This window comes from Somniosus microcephalus, chromosome 29 (assembly GCF_052327205.1).
Source record: "Somniosus microcephalus isolate GS21.2 chromosome 29, FLI_Smic_1.0, whole genome shotgun sequence".
NCBI lineage: Eukaryota > Metazoa > Chordata > Chondrichthyes > Squaliformes > Somniosidae > Somniosus > Somniosus microcephalus.
Window position 1 is genome coordinate 22,022,284 of NC_141015.1, and position 21,293 is coordinate 22,043,576.

General features: G+C 46.3%; 1 protein-coding gene across 7 annotated transcripts in view; it reads right to left on the reverse strand.

The window, feature by feature from the left end:
- The window catches only part of ptpn20 (protein tyrosine phosphatase non-receptor type 20), a 505,217-nt gene that overhangs the window by 19,063 nt on the left and 464,861 nt on the right, over nt 1-21,293 (reverse strand). For all 7 annotated transcript variants that reach the window (XM_085970355.1, XM_085970356.1, XM_085970357.1 and 4 more), the window contains 3 exons: nt 16,580-16,670; nt 9,560-9,891; nt 6,077-6,292 (listed from right to left, as the gene is read on the reverse strand). In XM_085970355.1, the coding sequence (XP_085826481.1) occupies nt 6,077-6,292; nt 9,560-9,891; nt 16,580-16,670 (639 nt within the window). The remainder of the gene's footprint in view (nt 1-6,076; nt 6,293-9,559; nt 9,892-16,579; nt 16,671-21,293) is intronic.

Genomic DNA, 21,293 nt, shown 5'->3' on the forward strand with positions numbered 1-21,293 from the left:
AATAATGCCACGGGATCTTTTATGCCCGCCTGAGAGAGCAGACGGGGCCTCGGTTTAACGTCTCATCTGAAAGACGGCAACTCCGACAGTGTAGCACTCCCTCAGTACTGCAGCCTAGATTTTGTGCTCAAGACTCTAAATGGGACTTGAACACACAACCTTCTGACTTAGAGGTGGGAGTGCTACCCACTGAGCCACGGCTGACACATACCACATAAAGATAGCTCAGGCTGAAGCTACTACAAACTAAAACCTATGCCCCTTTGCATGCCACAGGACTAACTATGGTATGGTGTATTGGAAATCATGTGGGGTGCCTACCATATTATTCTGTCTTCTCCAAAATTTGGGGAAATACCAGACTGTTGGATTGTTGTGTTCAAGCTGAACAAATAGACTTCTTTACCATTAACATAACACATAGAAAGAGTAAATAGAATCAGTCCACAAGGGATAGAATGCCCTCTTTAGAACATAAATGTTATCACAACTTGCATTTATATATTGCATTTGTATAGCATCTTTAACATAGCAAAGCATCCCAAGGTGCTTCACAACAGCGTAATCAGACAAAAAAATTGACACTAAGCCAAAGAAGGAGACATTAGGACAGGTGACCGAAAGCTTGGTCAAAGACGGGGGAAAAATGGAGTTGCGCCCCCAAAAAATTAGCGCCCCCCGCAGCCAAAATTCATCAGTAGCACCCCAAGAGGGAAGCGGGGTGCTACTGGAAGTGCCCCGCCTCCCTCTTGGGGCTCTGCGAGTGAATATCGTGGCGCTACTGTGGCACATCGCGCCACGGTACTGCAGGCCTTCCTCCCCTTCTTAAAGGGGAGGAGCCTTGCGCAGCGCGACCCGGGGCCCAGCTGGGTCACCAGGGATCAGCATGCTGGCAAAAGAGCCCAGCACTCTGGAGAAGTGCCGGGCTCACGGAGCGCAGCCGGCACCCCGCAGGGGGGGAGGGCGGCTGCAGAGGAGGCCGGGGACGGCAACAGGGGCAGGTGCTGGCAGGCAGCCAGCAACAAAAATGGCCGCCCGGCACCTTCCCTTTAATTAGTGCCGCCCCGGCCGCAGGTAGGCCCCCCTGACCCCGTCGAATATAGCGTCTGGCGGTAAGTCAGGGGGCGCTACTGAAGATCGCGGCAGGGGAGCTGCGCATGGCGATGACATCATTGCCGGCAGCGCAGCACCGCGGGGTGCTAACGGTTACCGTCGCCGCTAACCTCCCGCTTAATTTCGCGGGAGGTGTTGGCGGCGCCGCGCCCGGGCGCTATTTGTTTTGCACCCCAATAGCGCTCTCTTAGGCGCAACGCAACTGAATTTTTAGGCCGTAGGTTTTAAAGAGTGTCTTAAAAGAGGGGAGAGAGGTGAAGAGGCTGAGACGGTTAGGGAGGGAATTACAGAACTTAGGGCCTAGACAGCTGAAGGCACGACCTCTAATAGCAGGAAGAAGGAAATCGGAGACACCTAAGAGGCCAGAATTGGAGAACGCAGAGTTCTCGGAGGGTTATGGGGCAGCAGGAGGTTACAGAGATAGGGAGGGGCGAGGCCACGGAGAGATCTGAACACGGGGATGAGAATTTTAAATTTGAGGTCAGCAAGCACAGGGCTGGTGGGTGCGAGTTAGAATACGGGCAGCAGAGTTTTGGATGACGCAAGTTTATGGAGGGTGGAAGATGGGATGAAGACCAGGAGAGCGCTGGAATAGTCGAGTCTGGAGATAACAAAAACATGGATGAGGGATTTCAGCAGCAGATGGGCTGAGGCAGAGGTGGAGACAGGCGATATTACAGAAGTGGAATTTATGTAAAATACTGGAATTCATTGGCCCGGAATTTATGTCCCCGTAACGGCGCAGGCGCAGCGTGAGCCTTCTGAAAGGCCCCGCAAGTTCCAGGCTTCCGCATGCGCTGCGCATGCACGAAAACCCGGAACTTGGGATCTGCCCTGACCGATCATCCGAACTGACTAGAAATTCACTTTTGCTGGAGCAGAGTTGGGCTATTTGTCTATTTGCCCAACTACTGCCCAGCAATTGCTCACAAAACTCTTACGGCTGGTAAAAGCAGGCACAGGGCCTGTTTTCATCAGCGTAAGGGTTATTATAAATCTTAAATTAAAAAATGCAGAAAGACTTAAAATTAATTTCTACAAATACTGGCCCGGATTAAAATGTTTAAAATTATTTTTCAAAAAATTAAATTTTTATTGCATTTCTTGCAATGAAGGGACTTTTTAAAATTAAATTTGAAAATCAGAACATTTATTTTTATTACAGTTGTTTAAATTGTTTAATTATTTGGGGACTCCAGTCGGGTTTATTGGGGATTCTGTTCATAAATGGAATCCTCCTTTCTCATTGGAGGACCTGGCCCGCGTGATCCCAGGGACGCTTCTGAACTGCCTGCGTCCCTGGGACCCGTGGGCCTTTACGCAGGCTTACGCCTGGAGACCCAGGCCCTGAACGCTCTGTAGCTGTGGAGCCCGGAGGTAAGTTCGTAGATCTTTCACGGGTTGGAGGCACACTCCCGAGGTATGCCTCCGACCGCAAATTCAGGGCCATTATCAGTATATAGTCCAGACCAAATGCCTCTGTGGATAGATTGGCCAAGGAACCGTAACTAAATTCACAATGGAACTTGCTATACGTAGAATGACTGACCAATTGGTGCTTCCACACTGCTTGTTTACCTCGAACCTGTAAAATATCTTGACCAAGTACAGCTCAACTAGCACTTAAGACGAAGCCTTTGTCTCCAGACGAATATACAGGCATAACAATCTGTCCTATATCGCACAGACAAAATGGCTCTGGTCTCCATTTTGAAATTTAGTCATGAAAGGCAGCTTCCATTTTAACTCGGGTTATGTTTAAAACACAATGGGGGAAAAATTGAGTCGCGCCCCCTTTGGGGCGCCAGCTTCGCCGGGGCACTACTTTTAGCGCCCCGGAAAAATTAGCGCCCCCGCGGCCGAAATTGAGTGGTAGTGCCCCAAGAGGGAAGTGGGGTACTACTGGAAGCGCCCCGCCACCCTCTAGGGGTGCTGCGAGGGAATATCATGGCGCTACGTGCCGCGTTATTGCAGGCCTTCCTCCACCGGGGATCGGAGTGCCAGCAAAAGAGCCCGGCACTCAAGAGAAGTGCCGGGCTCATGGAGCACAGCTGGCACTCCATGGGGGGGGGGGGGGCCGTCAGGAGGCTGGGGTGGGGGAGCGGAGGCAGGTGCTGGCAGGCGGCCAGCAACAAAAACGGCCGCCCGGCACCTCGCCTTTAAATAGTGCTGCCCCGGCCGCAGGTAGGCCCCCCTGACCCTGTCGGACATAGTGTCCAGCGGTAAGTCAGAGGGCGCAACTGAAGAGCACGAGCGGGGCGCTGCGCACGACAGTTACTGCCGCCATTAACCTCCCACTGAATTTCGCGGGAGGCACTGGTGGCGCCGTGCCCGGGCGCTAGTTGCTTTGCGCCCCGTTAGCGCCCTCTTACAGGAGGCACAAAGCAACCGAATTTGTCCGCCATTTAATCCTGTCCTATCGACAATTATTTAAAAGTATAATATAGAAATCTCCCTATTTTGGCACATGGTCAAGGGAGTTAGTTGAACCCAACAAGGGCAGCAGTAAAGGCACAAATGGAGGGCGCTGCTCCCAGGTCGGGGAGGGATGGGAAGAACACTCTCAAGGCTCCGCTGACAAGTTCACCTGTAGACCCCAGGCGATGACAGGATTGCGCTCAGCTGTGATAACCCCAACATTTAAAGTGCCGATTGGCACCATTATACCTGACGCATGAAGACTGTCCACGTGAGCAAGGTGCTGGAGGGAGTCTAGGTGTCCGTGGAGGCCAAACTTTGCATAAATCAGCACTTTCAGGAACGGAGGGGGAGTGTGAGAAAAAAACTGGACACAAAGTTATATAGCTCATCACCCTTTCTTGACATCTTAAAACTGCTATTCATTTTTCAACCATTATTAGTATCAATATGGATTACTTCACATTTCTCTACATCAAACACCATTTGTAATTCATCAGTCCAGTTGATAACACTCTCTCTGTAGACATCTTTGAATGTTATCCCTTGCCTCTGAACATTCTGCCTTTCCCACGCAACTTGGTGTCTACTGTAGGCTTGGATGCTCAGCTTTAATGCCTTTATCAAGATCATTTTTATAAACATTATGAACAGCAGAAAGCCTGGGATTGATCCCTAGGGTGCTGTACTGGGAGCAGCTGTCCAATTAGACCCCCCACCATTGATCACCAACTTTTGTTTCACATTATTTAGCCAATTTATTATCCAATCTTCTGTTTCCCCTTTTATCGCAGGACCTTTCATTTCCGCTGCAAGTCTCTTGTGAGACACTTTATCAAATGCCTTCTGAAAGTCTTGATATAATATCTGCTGCATCATCCTTATCAATTAATCCTTTTACATCTTCAAAGAATTCCAATAACTTCATTCTGTATCACTTGCTTTTCATAAATCCAAGTGCCTTTGAATTCTAGCCTTTGCCCTTGTTAAATGTGCTTGAATTGCTTTCTTTGTAGTAGACTTCAAAGGTTTTCCTATTATAGATGTCAAGCTAATAGACCGATAAGGGTATATTTACTGATCCCGCACTCGCTGTGGGAAGACTTGTTTGAAGAATCAGTGCCATAATGTTGTGGGATCAGTACATTTATCTAATAACTCCTACCATCAGCTTCTGTTCATTTTCAAATATTGGGACAGCGTTCCCACTCTTCCATTTAATGAGCTACAAAAAAACTCAATAACATCTGCAATGACTCATTTCCTTGTCTGCAAAGGAGAGTCTGGGGATGCATTTTTCTTAATATAGGATCATAACTAAAGCCTTGTACTAAAGATGCTGGGCTTTTTGCAGTCTCGTGGAGGCTGACATATTGGGGGGAGAAATTGGACCTCGTTGCACCCATTTTCGAGATGGAAAATGGGGCAAAAAGCAGCAGTTTCAGGGTGCAATGTCTCACGCCTCCAACACGTCCGACCCCATTTGCAGTGGGGCAATATTCAGGTGTCCCCGGCGGCTGCCTAAAGGAGGCATTGGGCCCTTCACGATCTCAGTCTTGATGACTCCTACTGGGCCAGAATTCACCGCCTTTAGTGGGAAAGAGTTCCAGATTTCAACTACCCTTTTGAGTTTAATAAATTCCACGCAAACTAGTAGAATCTTCCCTCATGGAGAATGAAGTTGGTGTTCAGCACCTGCCATGTTAGGGAATTCAACAAAGAGACTTGCGCGCGAATGGCTGATTCCTGGGATGGGGAGGATTCTTGACAGATCGGAAATGCCGGTTTTCAGCGCATGCGCTGTGCATGCCTGAAACCGGCATTTCCGATGTCCCTACGGATGGGTACACAGCGCGTATCCACCCGTAGGGATCGGAATATCTGGGCCAATGAAACATACAAAATTCTTACAGGGCTTGACAGGGTAGATGCAGGGAGGATGTTTCCCCTGGCTGGGGAGTCTAGAACCAGGGGTCACAGTTTCAGAATAAGGGGTCGGCCATTTAGGACTGAGATGAGGAGAAATTTCTTCACTCAGAGGGTGGTGAATCTTTGGAATTCTCTACCCCAGAGGGCTGTGGAGGCTCAGTTGTTGAGTATATTCAAGACAGAGATCGATAGAATTTTGGATATTAAGGGAATCAAGGGATATGGGGATAGGGCAGGAAAGTGGAGTTGAGGTCGATGATCAGCCATGATCTTATTGAATGGCGGAGCAGGCTCGAAGGGCCGAATGGCCTACTCTTGCTCCTATTTCTTGTGAATCCCATGCTTGGATGATGTATGCACCCAGAGTTTCCCAAGATTCCGGCAGGTCTGATTGAGAAAAAGGAAATGATCTGGGGTGTGGGGAGGGGAGGAAATCCATATCGGGAAGCTTAAATATACCTACTTGTGTTTGAGCAAGTGATGGTATCGATAGGGGCTGGTTAGTGCAGCCTTGAAACACGGGAGAATTGTGTATAAGGGGAAAAGGAAGATAATTATAGATGGGTGCATTTTAGACAAAAAAAAACCCCGTCACAAGAATATTTCCTTTACTTACGTTGAGTTCTTTGTTAATCAGGCTCAACAGTACGTCCGTGCAGATCAGCACCCCACTTCTTCCGATACCAGCACTGCAGTGTATGACCATTGGTCCCAGGTGATGTACTTCCCTCATGTAGAGAATAAAACGTACAAGCTGCTCTGATGAGTTTGGTGTCCCGTGGTCAGGCCATGTAATAAATTTTAGATGTTTGACGTAATGTACTTCTCCTGTCTGAAATATGTAACGAGGCACAAATCAAACTCGTTGCAGAATTGTGTTTGATTTTTTGAACCTGAGTTTTTTCCCCCTCCTCTTACTGCACCACACTCCCGGGTACTGCCAGCCCTTGGCTACTTTACCTAAGGAGCCTTCCTTGACGTTGAGCGCTGGGCAGCCTATTCAACTTGGGAGGGCATCGCAGCTGAGCCAAAACATCGTCCTCACCCCACGTTCACCCACGTGCATTTTGCAAGCTGGGTCACTGGAGATCAGTCGTGACCAGGAACACGTGCAGATTTCTCCCATGCTTTCCCCCCCCAGCCCAAGGGACACTAAAGGTCAGTGTCGCACTGTTCACTCTTCTGTTGTCCCAGCTGGGATTAACTAGTGTAGCACTGACCAGTGATCACACCTGGGAGCTGCTTTGTGCGGCTCAGTACTAGACCACACCAGGCACTTAGCACCTGAACTACCTTCCCGCTTAACAAACATTCAAAATAATCTAAAGTCATCATAGAATCATAAAGATTTGCAGCACAGAAGGAGGCCATTCAGCCCATTGTGTCCGTGCTGGCCGACAAAGAGCTATCCAGCCTAATCCCACTTTCCAGCATTTGGTCCGTAGCCTTGTAAGTTACGGCACTTCCAAGTTCTTTTTAAATGTGATGAGGGTTTCTGCCTCTACCACCCTTTCAGTCAGTGAGTTCCAGACCCCCACCACCCTCTGGGTGAAAAAAGTTCTCCTCAAATCCCCTCTAAACCTCTGACCAATTACTTTAAACCTATGCCCCCTGGTTATTGACCCTTTTGCTAAGGGAAATAGGTCCTTCCTATCCACTCTATCTAGGCCCCTCATAATGTTATACACCTCAATTAGGTCTCCCCTCAGCCTCCTCTGTTCCAAAGAAAACAACCCCAGCCTATCCAATCTTTCCTCATAGCTAAAATTCCCCAGCCCAGGCAACATCTTCGTAAATCTCCTCTGCACCCTCTCTAGTGCAATCACATCTTTCCTGTAATGTGGTGATCAGAACTGCACGCAGTATTCTAGCTGCGGCCTAACTAGTGTTTTATACAGTTCAAGCATAACCTCCCTGCTCTTGTATTCTATGCATCGGCTAATAAAGGCAAGTATCCAGGGACCTTAACCACCTTATCTACCTGGTCTGCTGCCTTCAAGGATCTGTGGACATGCATTCCAAGGTCCCTCTGATCCTCTGCACTTCTCAGTGTCCTACCATTTATAATGTATTCCCTTGTCTTGTTAGCCCTCCCCACATGCATTACCTCACACTTCTCCACTCTGATTTTAATGCAGCTTTTCCCAATGAGCAAAGCATATAATATGACAGAGGCGTCCGATCTTGGCACCTTCCGTTTGTAGCATGTGTGGTGTGTTTTCAACTGGAAGCAAGGTCATTGTAAGGTAGTGATTGTAGCCCAAGAAAATCAGTTGAAGCTACTATATGTTTTAGTCATTGTGGTGTAATGAGGTTTCATTCCCACCGTCCGTATTAACAGGCACTTTGCTGGGATGTGGTGCAATCGATTTCTGGGTTCCGGCACCTGGGCTTATTGAATCCCCTGGACGCAGCATACAGAAGAAAATTGGATGGGGAGGATCCCACGCCCGTAACTCAACTCTCCCAATTTTCCATCCACTGAATGGACAAAAAAATTGACCAGGCTCTCTTGCAGGTCATAGAGTCATAGAATGATACAACACAGAAGGAGGCCAGTGGCTCATCGTGCCTGTGCCGGCTCTTTGGGAGAGCTGCCCAATTAATCCCACTCCCCCGCTCTTTCCCCATAGCCCTGTAATTTAATTCCCTTCAAACATTTATCCAATTCTCATTTGAATGTTACCATTGAATCTGCTTCCTCCAACTTTTCAGGCAGTGCATTCCGGATCACGAATCGCTGTGTAAAAAAAAATGTTTCCTCATGTCGCCTTTATATTAATGACTTGGATGAAGGGACCGAATGTAATGTAGCCAAATTTGCTGATGTACACAGATAGGTGGGAAAGCAAACTGTGTGGAGGCGCAAAGAATCTCCATAGGGATATAGATAGACTAAGTGAGTGGGCAGGATTCTGGCAGATGGAGTATAATGTGGGAAAATGCGAGGTTATCCACTTTGGCAGGAAAAATAGAAAAGCAAATTATTATTTAAATGGGGAGAGATTACAAAATGCTGAGGTACAGAGGGATATGGGGGTCCTTGTACATGAATCACAAAAAGTTAGCATGCAGGTACAGCAAGTAATTAGGAAGGCAAATGGAATGTTGGCCTTTATTGCAAAGGAAATGGAGTATAAAAGTAGGGAAGTCCTGTTACAACTGTACAGGGTGTTGGTGAGACCACACCTAGAGTACTGCATACAGTTTTGGTCTCCTTATTTAAGGAAGGATATATTTGCATTGGAGGCAGTTCAGAGAAGGTTCACGAGGTTGATTCTGGAGATGAAGGGGTTGTCTTATGAAGAAAGGTTGAGCAGGTTGGGCCTATACTCATTGGAGTTTAGAAGAATGAGAGGTGATCTTATTGAAACATATAAGGTTCTGAAGGGGCTTGACACGGAGGATGCTGAGAGGATGTTTCCCCTCGTGGGGGAATCTAGAACTAGGGGGCATAATTTCAGAATAAGGGGTCACCCATTTAAAACGGAGATGAGGAGGAATTCGTGAATCTTTGGAATTCTCTACCCCAGAGAGCTGAGGAGGCTGGGTCATTGAATATATTTAAGGTGGAGATAGACAGATTTTTGAACGATAAGGGAGTCGAGGGTTATGGGGAGCGGGCAGGGAAGTGGAGTTGAGGCCGAGATCAGATCAGCCATGATCTTATTGAATGGCGGAGCAGGCTCGAGGGGCCGAATGGCCGACTCCTGCTCCTACGTCTTATGTTCTTATGTTCTCTGGTTCTTTTGTGAATCACCTTTATGAGTCCTCTGGTTACCGACCCTTCTGCCACAGGAAACAGTTTCTCCTTATTTACTCTATCAAAACCCTTCACGACTTTGAACAATCGGTTCTCCCACCCAGTTTTCCTGTATGCGCTGGACCAGATGAGCCGATATACCCGGAAGCAGGAATAGGAAAACTTGCCCCAGGCTGAACTGATGTCATTCTTTAAACTCTGTATAGACTTAGTTGATTATAAAAAAAAACTTTTTTAAACACCTACTGCATCAAACTAAAATATAACTCTTTGGAAATCAGGAATATACTCTATAATTATTTTCCATTATTGTGGGTTTTTTTTTAAATTCCTTACCTCGCTGTCTGTCATCTTCATGCTGTTTATTTCGAAAGAATCCAGCACCTGGTAGTTTTCCAGGGCGAGGTGGTACTTGTCGACTCTCATTGGTTGGTACATTTGGTCAGGCCAGTATCCATGACACTTGACCTTCCCCCGCTCGTGTTCACGGGTCATCATAGCGATGACGTCAGCCTTGTTTTCCCAGATCATTTGCCAAAAGTCGTGTGTGGTGCCTGGCAGCGGTCCTTGGCAAGCGATGTATAAGTACTCCTCGGAGCCGATCGGCATCCTGATGTAACTTGCGTTGATATAGCCGCGCTCCCCGATGTGAACCCGGGTTTTATCATCTGCGGATTTGAGAACAAATGCATTTCACAGCGGCAGAGCGTTTCACATAGAATTACATAGAAAATACAGCGCCAAACAGGCCATTCAGCCCAACAGGCCCATGCTGTTGTTTATGCTCCAGACAGGCCTCCTCCCACCCTTCTTCATCTCACCCCATCAGCATACCCTTCTACAGGAAACTCTCTTTTATCTGGCACCGACGGGACCGGTGTGGTGCCGGTTTATCAAAAAGTCCGGATTACAGGGAGGTATAGTTAAAAGGTACAAGAGCTCCATACACAGCAACAAATCCAGGCTTCCCTGTTGCTTAGCAACAGGTGCAAGAACCCCGGCCACAGACCAAGCGTCCCTGTTGCTTAGCAACAGGTGCAGGAACCCCGGTTACACAGCCACAGATCCAGGAACGGCCACTAATATGAAGTAAAACTTACCTGAACCTACTCCTGAATTTTGCCGGTTAACAGAGATTTCCGGTTATTTAGGTGCCGGTAAATCGAGAGTTTCCTGTATTCCTTTCTCCCTCATGTACTTATCTAGCTTCCAGTTAAATGAAGATGTGCTATTCTCCTCAACTACACTGTGTGGTAGTGTGTTCCACATTCTCACCACTCTTTTGAGTAAAGAAGTTTCTCTTAAATTCTTTATTGGATTTATTAGTGATTATCTTCTATTTATGGGCCTCTAGTCTTGGGCTTCCCCACAAGTGGAAACATCTTCTCTACGTCTAAGAATATGAAAGGATTTGATGGGGCAAAGACCTCATTTGATCAGGTCACCCCTCAGCCTTTTCTTTTCTAGAGAAATGATTCCCAGCTTGTTCAATTTTTCCTGATGGGTATAACCACTCAGTTCTGGTACCATTCTTGTAAATCATTTTTTGCATCTTCTCCAGTGCCTCCATAACCTATTTATAATATGGAGACGAGATTGCACACAGTACTCCAAGTGTGGTCTAACCAAGGTACTATACAAGTTTAACTTAATTTCTCTACTTTTCAATTCTATCCCTCTAGAAATGAACCTAAGAACTTGGTTTGCTTTTTTTTAATGGCCTTATTAACCTGCGTCGCAACTTTTAGTGATTTGTGTATCTGTACTTCCGATTTCCCGAGTCCAAATTGTTCATGATTTTCGGATCACAGAGACTTGTGGGCGAATTCCGAGGCTCTGTGATCCCAGCAGGGAGCTGCAATCGAACGAGAGCGTAGGTTGGAGCTGCAGTGCCAGAGCCCCATCCCTGGCCTACGCTTCCTGTGAGCATGGCTTCCCCGCTGGAAGTCTGAGAGCACCGGATTAACCCCAAGTTAGGTTTTATTACTGGTGTGCTATCCTTACAACAACAACAACTTGCATTTATATAGCGCCTTTAACATTGTAAAACGTCCCAAGGCGCTTCACAGTACCATTATCAAACAAAATTTGACACCACGCCACATAAGGAGATAATAGGGCAGGTGACCAAAAGCTTGGTCAAAGAAGTAGGTTTTAAGGAGTGTCTTAAAGAAGGAGAAAGAGGAAGCGAGGCGGAGAGGTTTAAAGAGGAAGTTCCAGAGCTTAGGGCTTTGGCAGCTGAAGGCACGGCCGTCAAATGGTGGAGCGATTAAAATCGGGGATGCGCAAGAGGCCACAATTGGAGGAGCGCAGAGATCTCGGCGGGGGGGGGGTGGCGGTAGTGGGGCTGAAGGAGATTACAGAGATAGGGAGGGGCGAGGCCATGGAGGGATTTGAAAACAAGGATGAGAATTTTAAAATCGAGGCATTGGCGGACCGAGAGCCAATGTAGGTCAGCGAGCACCGGGGTGATGGGTGAATGGGACTTAGTGGGAGTTAGGATACGGTTTTGGTTGAACTGTGGTTGACGGAACTCAAGCTTACAGTCTCGTGAGCTGTTGTGTAACACCAGTGAATGATGGCATAAGATATTAGTGCTGTTAAGGAAAAGGGGTAAAAATCCATCAATCCAACCAGTGTTACAATGCTATTTAAACTAAAAATTGATAGAGTTTGTTCTGTTCCCTTCAGTAGTGCCATCTTGCATTTGCTGCATAATAAGTTAGGAATTACTAGATGAAAGAAGAACAAGGTTTATTTCGTCCACTTTCTACCATCCTGGTCGTCACATGATACAATGATAATGGAGTTGTTGATTAATCATGGCAATCAATCTCGATCAATGAGTCTACAACAGACCCAGACATGACGTGAGGAAAACCCCAGTGGTGGAGAGCTTTGGGAACCATAGGTCCAAAGTCACCTTTCTCCTCCCAAGCATGTTATACTCACCACACACGTTATGTCTCAAATTACTCATATACTGTATCCCAAAATATTATTTTCTGAAAGAAATCTATTTAATTTCCATTTGAATGAATCAATACTAACTGCTTCCACCATCTCCCTTGGGAGTCTGTTCCATAGATTGACCACTCGCTCACTGGAATATTGTTTCCACAGGTTCGTTTTGAATTTACACCACCCACCCCTTAATATTTGCTGCATAAATTACATTTTCCTCCTGTAATAAATGATTGTGCTCACAGGCCTGAGGGGCATCAGTCCTGACGAAGGGAAAATGGTTCCAATTTTGGCATTCAAGGATGGAATTCTTGGAATTTCCAGAGCTTAGGGCTTTGGCACGGCCTTCCATCCTTGAATGCCAATCAGCCAAGTTCACAAATGAATGCTCAATGTGCTGCCACGACATACCTATGTGCGATATTTTTACACAGGCATTGGCCATATTCCAAATCAGTTACTACCTGTTAAAAAATAATGCACACAGAAATGTACCGCGAGTGGGCTAAGCATTAGTATGTCAACTTTGCTGATCAGAGCTTCTACTCCCCACTGTCTCCATCAATCACTCCTAGGTCAGCTTTGGCCAGATGTGAGTAAAGTTCTGTTTTCCAGCAATGTGCCTTAACCCCGACCGTAAAAAAGTGCCGACTTCTGAAAACATTCCTGAGTGTTATTTTGGCATGTGGGGGATACAGGCAAGGCCGCATCTATTGCCCTGAGAAGTTAGGGGGCCACCTTGACCATTAAAGTCCTTGGCCTAGAAATTCGGTTTTGGCGCAGCGAGGGCTTTAGCGCCGGAAGTTAGTGCCGGCGCTAAGTCCCTCTGCGCGCGCCAAAAATTCAGTAGCGCCACGCCCAAACGGCTGCCGGCGCTACTGAGGGGTCTCAGCGCCTCAAAACTGGCGCCACGCGCCGCATTGCGGCGCTATTCCGGCGCTGCGGCGCCCGCTGTGGTGCAGCAGGCTCGGGAAGTGCAGGCCTCCTCCTTCCGTTAAGGAGGAGCTGCCTGCACCCGGCCGCGGCCCGCGATAATCTTTTTAAAAATGAGCCCGGCACCTCGGACAAGTGCCGGGCTTGCTTCTGTTCCGGGGGGGGGGAAGTCCGGGGAGGGAGCTGCGGCCAGGCGGCCGGCGGGAAAGCGGCCGGCCGCCGCGGGGCCTTTAATGCGCCGGCGCAAAGTTCTGTAAGGCACCTCTGCCAGAACGTTGCTTGCGGCTGTCACGGGCGAGGCGGCCGCAACTCAATTTCCGAGTTCGGGCGGGTTACCATGGCAACCGGGACGCTGCGCACACCGATGACGTCATCGGTGCCGGCGCAGCGCTACCGGCCTAACGCCGATTTAGGGCCCCTGTCAATTTCTAAACTGGCCATAACTTCGGCGCTAGGCCCTCTAGCGCCTCAAAAGCGGCGCTAAGGCCAGTGAATTTCTAGGCCTTTGTGCTGATGGTGCTCACCCGATAGTGTTAGATCTCCCACATTCAGCCATCCCGGTCACCCGACATGAGTACAAATTGCTAACTTAGTGCGCATTCATGCTAAATTATAGAATTTTGTGGTGTAATTCTACCCAATAGGAACCAGGTTGAGAGTAGGTCAATGCATTTCACATGGGATCCTTGTGGCAGACACTGGGAGAGAGTTCTTCATCTCTTCAGTGTGAGCTGCTTTTGAATCCAGGTCTCTGAGTGAAAAAGGTCAGTTCTCAACTAACTATACCACCTGGTTCCTTTTATCTTTGACAGATCGGGATGGCTGTTGTTATTTTTGTCCTTTTTAATGTTTTTTCTCAATCACAAAATCTGTATTTGAAGATAAAGGTGTCATATTGTGGCTAATATTTACCAAGCATTCTGCCTCCTTTTTAAATCAACATCTTTGTGTACCGTTGTAAAATTGTGATTCTACATTTTCTTTGTTAGAATTGGAGGGGGCAATTTTGCCAGCTCTGGGGAGGCGGGTATGGAGGCGGGACTGCCGGGAAATTGACAGAATCTGGGAGCGGGTACCCATCCTGCCCCCAGCCTGCCTCCGTGCCATCTTCCCAGGAGGCGGGTACCCACGCCGGGTTCCGTCTCCTAGAGGTGGGAAGGGGATTAGTGCCAATTAACTGTTTGTTAACAGGTAGTTAACAGGCAGTTTTTTGGCTAATCCCTATTTTGAGCCATAAAGTGTGGGCTTCCTGACGGCTCCGAACCTCGCCAGGGTCAGCGAGGCGAGCCGTGGGTCTGCGGGGCCGAAAAGTGCACTGTGCAGGTGAGTGATGAGTGCAATGTGTGGAGAGGTAAGTGTGTGAGGTGTGTGTGAAGTGTTTTAATAAGATTACTTACCTTTGCTTCTTCCTCCAGGCTTCATCCCTTTAGGCTGCGGAGCTGCCTCATCTCACCGGCAGAGAAAGCAGAATGGCCGCTGCATTCTTAAATGCAGCAGCCTTCCGTTTTCTGCTCAGGAAAGCTTTCTAAGTGAGTCTTGAGTAAAGGACTCAACTTAGAAGACAGATTGTCAGTGTTTGACAGCTTCACAGAGCTGTCAAACGATGACAATTCATCTGCCAAAAAATCTTGACAGATGAAACGTCATATGCTGACGTTTTCTGTCACCGGCTTTCCCTTAATTGGCCTGCTAAGCCCACAGTATCGCAACTGTGTGGGACAGGCTGGATGGACCAGAGGCTGTTTACCTGTCCGTCATTGTTCGTTCACATCATTGATTGACTGGCTCATTTGGTGTCTCAGCCCATGAGACTTCCAGAAGACACGACTCCATAGCACAAAGGTGCCATTTATCTAATACCAATTGGTACTAAATGGGTTTTCACAGTAAGAGGCAATGAGCCTTTCTAATCACGAGGATGAGAACCTTTCTCCAAAGTGGAAAGTTTGCTTTGATGCACTTCCTTTGTTTTAATTTGAATAGAATCTGTGACAGCTAATAAATATGCATCATTATTGCAACATCCATAGATTATCAACCTTCGTATCATAAGATTGGTTGGTAGAAAAAATAATTTGTAGCCAATGAATTGCTTTTGAAGTGTCACCACTGTTATGTAGGCCATTTGAACACATCATGAGCACAAAATGAGCAGATGGAATAAATAACGAGTTGATGGGCTGCTGGTCAATGGAGCAGTGTCAACCAGGACACTGCCAGAGCTCTTCTATTTTTCTTAGACTAGTGCCACGCTATCCTTTGCATCCACCCGAGCAGGCAGATTGGATTAAAATGAAATCAGAAAGGCAGCACCTCCATCAAAGCAGCACTCCCTTAGTGTCAGCCTAGACGATGTGTTCATCTCCTGGGACCGACACAAGGCAAGTGCTACCAATTAGGAAAGCTAATGATTGATACATCAATGCAGTAGGGGTGGTCCCTTAAGCACTGGGATCAAAGTGTATTGAGTTAGAGTACAGGGAACCTTTACTCTCTATCCTTATGTACATAATCTGAGAGTTCATGACAATGTGACACAGGGCACAAAAAGTGGATTTTTTTTTCTGAATCTTGATATCCCTCAATTTGAAAATTTAAGAAAAAACATCTCAGAAAGAACTTGCATTTATGCAGCGTCTTTCATGACCTCCGAACGTCCCAAAGTGCTTTACAGCCAATAAAGAACTTTTGAAGTGTAACCGCTGTTGTGATGTCGGAAACGCGGCAGCCAATTTGCGCACAGCAAGCTCCCACAAACAGCAATGAAATAAATGACGGGATCATCTGTTTTACGGATGTTGGTTGAGAGAAAAATGTTGGGCTGGACACTGGGAGAACTGCCCTGCTCTTCTTCGAATGGTGCCATGGGATCTTGTAGGTCCACCTGAGAGGTGCCGGGGGAAGGCCCTGAGAATCATCAAAGACGCGAGCCACCCCAGCCACAACCACTTCGCCCTGCTCCCGTCCGGTAAGAGATACCGAAGCATACGGTCTCGTACCAGCAGGTTTCGAAACAGCTCCTACCCCCAGGCCATAAGACTCATGAACGAATAATTTATTATTATTACTGTTGTTTTATTTATTATTACTATATTTCTATTAGTATTTTTATCATTGCTATGCCATATTTATTCCAATGTTGGGAGGACTCGTAAAAATCAACATTTCATTGTGCAGTACACACGTTTGCTGCATATATGACAAATAAAAATTGAATTGAATTGAATTGAATTGAATTGAGAGCAGACAGGGCCTCGAGTCAACATTCCATCCGAAAGACTCCCTGGCTAGAGTTGTAAGGGTTTTACGGTGATCTCACATATCAGCCTAATATTACTGATGGTTTATCAATAGTGCACAAAGTAATTGTACAGATGTCAGTTGATAGTAAAACACCATCCATTGTATGATGAGGATTCCTGCTTCTTGGATGGTCCTTGTTCCGGTGAAATTACTTACAGGGCAGGATGTCTCTATATCTGTTCTTTTCCCTGTTTTCTGGAGCTTTTCCCACCGTACAGTCATCAACAGGTTTCAGATGTTCCAGTGCCTTTAAGAGAGAGGGAGAAGTGTGAGGGATGTAATTCACAATCACTCACTAAATGCAAAATGGACAACTGCCGCCTTTTTTTCCCCTTCTTAATTGTGTTAAAGGTGCACTCACATCTGTAGCATTGTTTGTGGAGTGACATATTGAGCAAAGAAATTGATTACATCTTGACCAGGTTCAGCTATTACCCTCCTACTCTTCTTGTTTCTCTATGGTGCCAGGACCTGAGCTCACATAGTCTAAATTCAAAATGTGTCATCATTGCAAACTTCACAAAATGGTTCACTTGATTGTGATCTAGCACCAAATGCCACACATTTATGAGGGAACTCTGAAAGGGGAACTATTCTAATGACACTACTGTGTTTCGGGCTGGAGCAAAGACCACCTCTTACAGAAGGTAGGCAGGGAATTCAGGACCAGTGTGAGCTCCCGGACTAGTTTCCATCGTCTAGATGGGTCGGAGAGGAAATTCCCAGATTTCCCCCCCCCCCCCCCCAAATTGGCCTGGGTATTTTTTAATTTTTTTTGCCTCGCCCAGGAGATCACATGGTTTCGGGTAGGGTGGGGTGTACATGTTATGATGCACAAGGTATCGCAACTGTGTGGGACAGGCTGGATGGACCAGAGGCTGTTTACCTGTCCGTCATTGCTCGTTCGCATCATTGATTGACTGGCTCATTTGGTGTCTCAGCCCATGAGGGATCATTGTCACTAGGGGCTGCTTGGAATTATGGGTAGAGCAAGTGGATTGCAATGGACAGAGTGTACCATAGTTTTCTGTCCAATTACTAACATTTTGCTTTAAAAAAAAAGTACCGTAGGCAAAATGCTGCTTTCTGAGTGGATCTGTGTGATGACAAATCACTTGTCCTAATTACAGGTCACTCTACTCACAGGCCAGGACTGGTAACATAAGAAAGTAGCATGAAATGTTGTTGATTTTTACAATTCATTCCTTCTCCTGCCTGATACTACTTTTATGCCTGCTCATTCCAAACGTCTACTGCCATAAGAAAAGCATTTGCTCCCTATGAATGGAAACGGGATTATATGCGTGCTACATCTAGGGCACGATATGCCCTGGTCGAACAATGAGCCAATTTACTGTTGGTGTATAGACTGGAACCATTATTGTTTATTCCAGAACTTCTGGCCTCTCCAAACTCAGCAGACAGTAACATGCTGACACACCCAGGATGAGAGTTAGTCTTTATCGAGGCAAAAAATAACACCACAGCAAGATGGCTCAATCAACAGACTAGTTCTAGTAGTAGAATTACAAACAGACAATGCTGGAAACGCTCAGCAGGTCAGGCAGCATCTCTGCAGAGAGAAACGGAGTTAAGGTTACAGGTCGATGAACTTTCGTGGAACTCTGTTTCTCTCGCCACAGGTGCTGCCTGACCTGCTGAGTATTTCCAGCATTTTCTGTTTGTATTTCAGGTTTCCAGTATCTTGCCGTTGTTATAGTAATAGAATACTTGATTTCTCACCAGTTCCAAAACAATAAAAACTCTAAAGACTCTGTTGATCTCTTCAATAACTTTGGGCCACGTATCCATGATGGAAACCTTCAGCAGAGAGAGAGCTCTATGGAATCCTTGACACCTCGGTCCCATACAGCAGACCAGCGAAAAGAAAACTGGCGACTAAGGACCCAGCTTTGATTATTTGCCCTTCCTCCCTTTGATCCAGGGTGACAAAAGAAGTGCTTTCACAACCGACTATCAAAAATAGAGTTCAAAGACACAATTCAATAAACCTCATGAATAGGCGATGGACAACCTTGTGATAAAGCTTGAATAGGCCCATCACCTAGGCTCAACTTCTACTGAACGATCTAAATATCTGTCTTTTTTCAACTAGCCTATGTGGACACAGTGGCTATGTAACTAGCTTTTGAAACATTACACTCATTTTTTGATAGAATAGCCATTTAGAGATAGCAGCAAATGTCTCCCTTTGTTATGACAAGACACCAGCCTGAACTTTGACATCTCTCTTTCAATCAGTCTAAACCTGATGAGGGACTCTTTACAGTCAAAAGGCAGACCAACTCCCCCCTGCACTTTAATGTCAAGGACAGTCAACTGTGTGTTCTAGGAGAAAGAAAATAGATTATTAAAAGATGTTTGTAATGCCGACAAGCTACAAATCCTTCTTTTAAAAAATATAGCGTAAAAGGAAAAAAGACTTGCATTTCTACAGCGCCTTTCACAACCTCAGGACGTCCCAAAGCGCTTTACAAGAAGAACAACTTGTATTTATACAGCGCCTATAACGTAGTAAAACATTTCAAGGTGCTTCACAGGAGTGTTATAAGACAAAAACAAAATCTGACCAATGAAGTACTTTTTGAAGTGGAGTCACTGTTGTAATGTGGGCAACGCGGCAGCCAATTTGCGCACAGCAAGCTCCCACAAACAGCAATGTGATAATGGCCAGATAATCTATTTTTAAAAATGTATCCGTTGATGGGATGTGGGTGTCGTTGGCAAGGCCAGTATTTATTGCCCATCCCTAATTGCCCTTGAGAAGGTGATGTTGATTGAGGGATAAATATTGGTCAGGACACCGGGGATAACTCCCCTGCTCTTCTTCGAAATAATGGCCGTGGGATCTATCACATCCAGCTAGGTTTAATGTCTCATCCAAAAGGCGGCACCTCCAGCACTGCAGCACTCCCTCAGTACTGCACTGGAGTGTTAGCCTAGATTTTGTGCTCAAGTCTCTGAAGTGGGACTTGAACCCACAACCTTCTGACTCAGACAGGAGTGCAACCCATTGAGCCACAGCTGACACTAAGAGATTCTTATGATCTAAAACAAGACGGGTTCATAATAATCTCTCTCTTTCTGATAACTGGGTTGCTGTAGCAGTGTGGCACACACTACACAGTCTCCTGGTTTTCCCCCACGCCTTGGATGATTAACTCAATCCTGCCTTATTTGCTCCCAAGACCTGCTGCCACCCAGTCTGGCATTCAACCAACTGAGCTGCTTAATCACAGCAGTGATGACCCCCTCTAAAGTGAAAGTGGAATGGACAGGACTGAGACGGAAAGAGCAGTATGAAAGATAAGTAGGGCAAGGAAGGCACATCAGTGAGACTGATGTATGGAGGAGAGAAACCAAGCAGAAAGTGAGTGTCAGAAGACAAATCGGAGGGAGCTGGTTGGCGATAGTCAATGATAGCCTCACCAGGGCATGCAAGGTCTGTAGACCCTGTATTTACAGTATAGCGACAGCACATGGCCATCTAGAATACAGAAAATATTCCCTGGATGACCTGACTTCACTGTAACTGATAAACAGTGCAATCACAAGTCGATTGTGTAGCTGAGGAAAATAAGCTCAATTCCATTTCCCATGGCCAAACACGTAGTATTAAGTTTGGCGTGAAGGGTTCCCAATTGATAGTTATTCACATTGGGTTAACAAGGTGTCGAACAGCACCAAGTGATGCAGACAGACAGCGCCAACTGCTGCAGGGTGACTTCAGGACTCGAGCAGCTTCTTGCCAGGCACACGCCGCTGCAAATGGCACACTGGTGAAGCCTCAAATATCCTTACACATATTACAGCATTTCGTTATAATGTCCACCGGTGAATAATTCAACCCAAAAGCTCGTATGAGCAAAAGGCCATAATAAGCGCCAATCGTGCTGCTCGTTTGTATTCTAACGTAGTTAATCCTTGCTTTTTTTTAAAAAAAGTTAGAGGCAGCAAAGTGCCAAGGCAGGTTGTCATTTCTCATTCAGTTCCATTATTGAATTAATTGTATGTGAAGTTCACGTTTTCTGAAGACGCAGATTTATTCTGCTTTGCTCCACTTACCAATCTCCGAGACACTTGAGTCACATCCAATGATGATATTTCAGTTGAACTGGAACCGATTGGCTACCACTCATAACCCTATCATGGTTAGCGATTTCAATTTTCATCATCTTAACGACCCGAACATCTACGACCAGTTTGGCTGATTCGGTCCCACCTCTCCTTTCACCCACAGCCACCCATTACTCTGTCCGCCGCATCGCTTGATTTATGTCACATGCCCCACGCTCATTAGAGCCCGGAATGAGGAGCGAGGCTCCTTTTTTGGGTAGCACGGACCACTATTTGGCATAGCGGGAGCAAATCTAATCAGTACTCGTCACTGAAAGATGATCTTTGTCTCGCATCCTTTCAGAGTGGATCTCCCTGGTCAACCTTGGAACCACACATTAGATTAAAGGCCTGTTAGTAATGCCTGTTTAAATCCAAGGCCGCATTACTTCTCCCTCTGACAGTAGCGCAGATGTGACTGTGGCATAAGATGTCCAGATTTAAAGGGCTATGTACCTTACGGTAATTATACACTGAAATCTAATTACATGATTAAATAACTCTTCAAACTGATTCTGCGATCCCAGTGATGCTTTTCACAGAGGTTAGACATGCTGAGTATTATGGAATAATATTACACACCCACATTTAATTCTTCAATTGCCACTGGATTCAGGGAAATGCCTGTCTCCCTGGGCTGATTTATTTTTAGCTCAAGTATCGAATATAAATCCTAATATAAAATATAAACACCACTCAAGTATCAGGAAAAAGCTTTGTTATTATAATATTC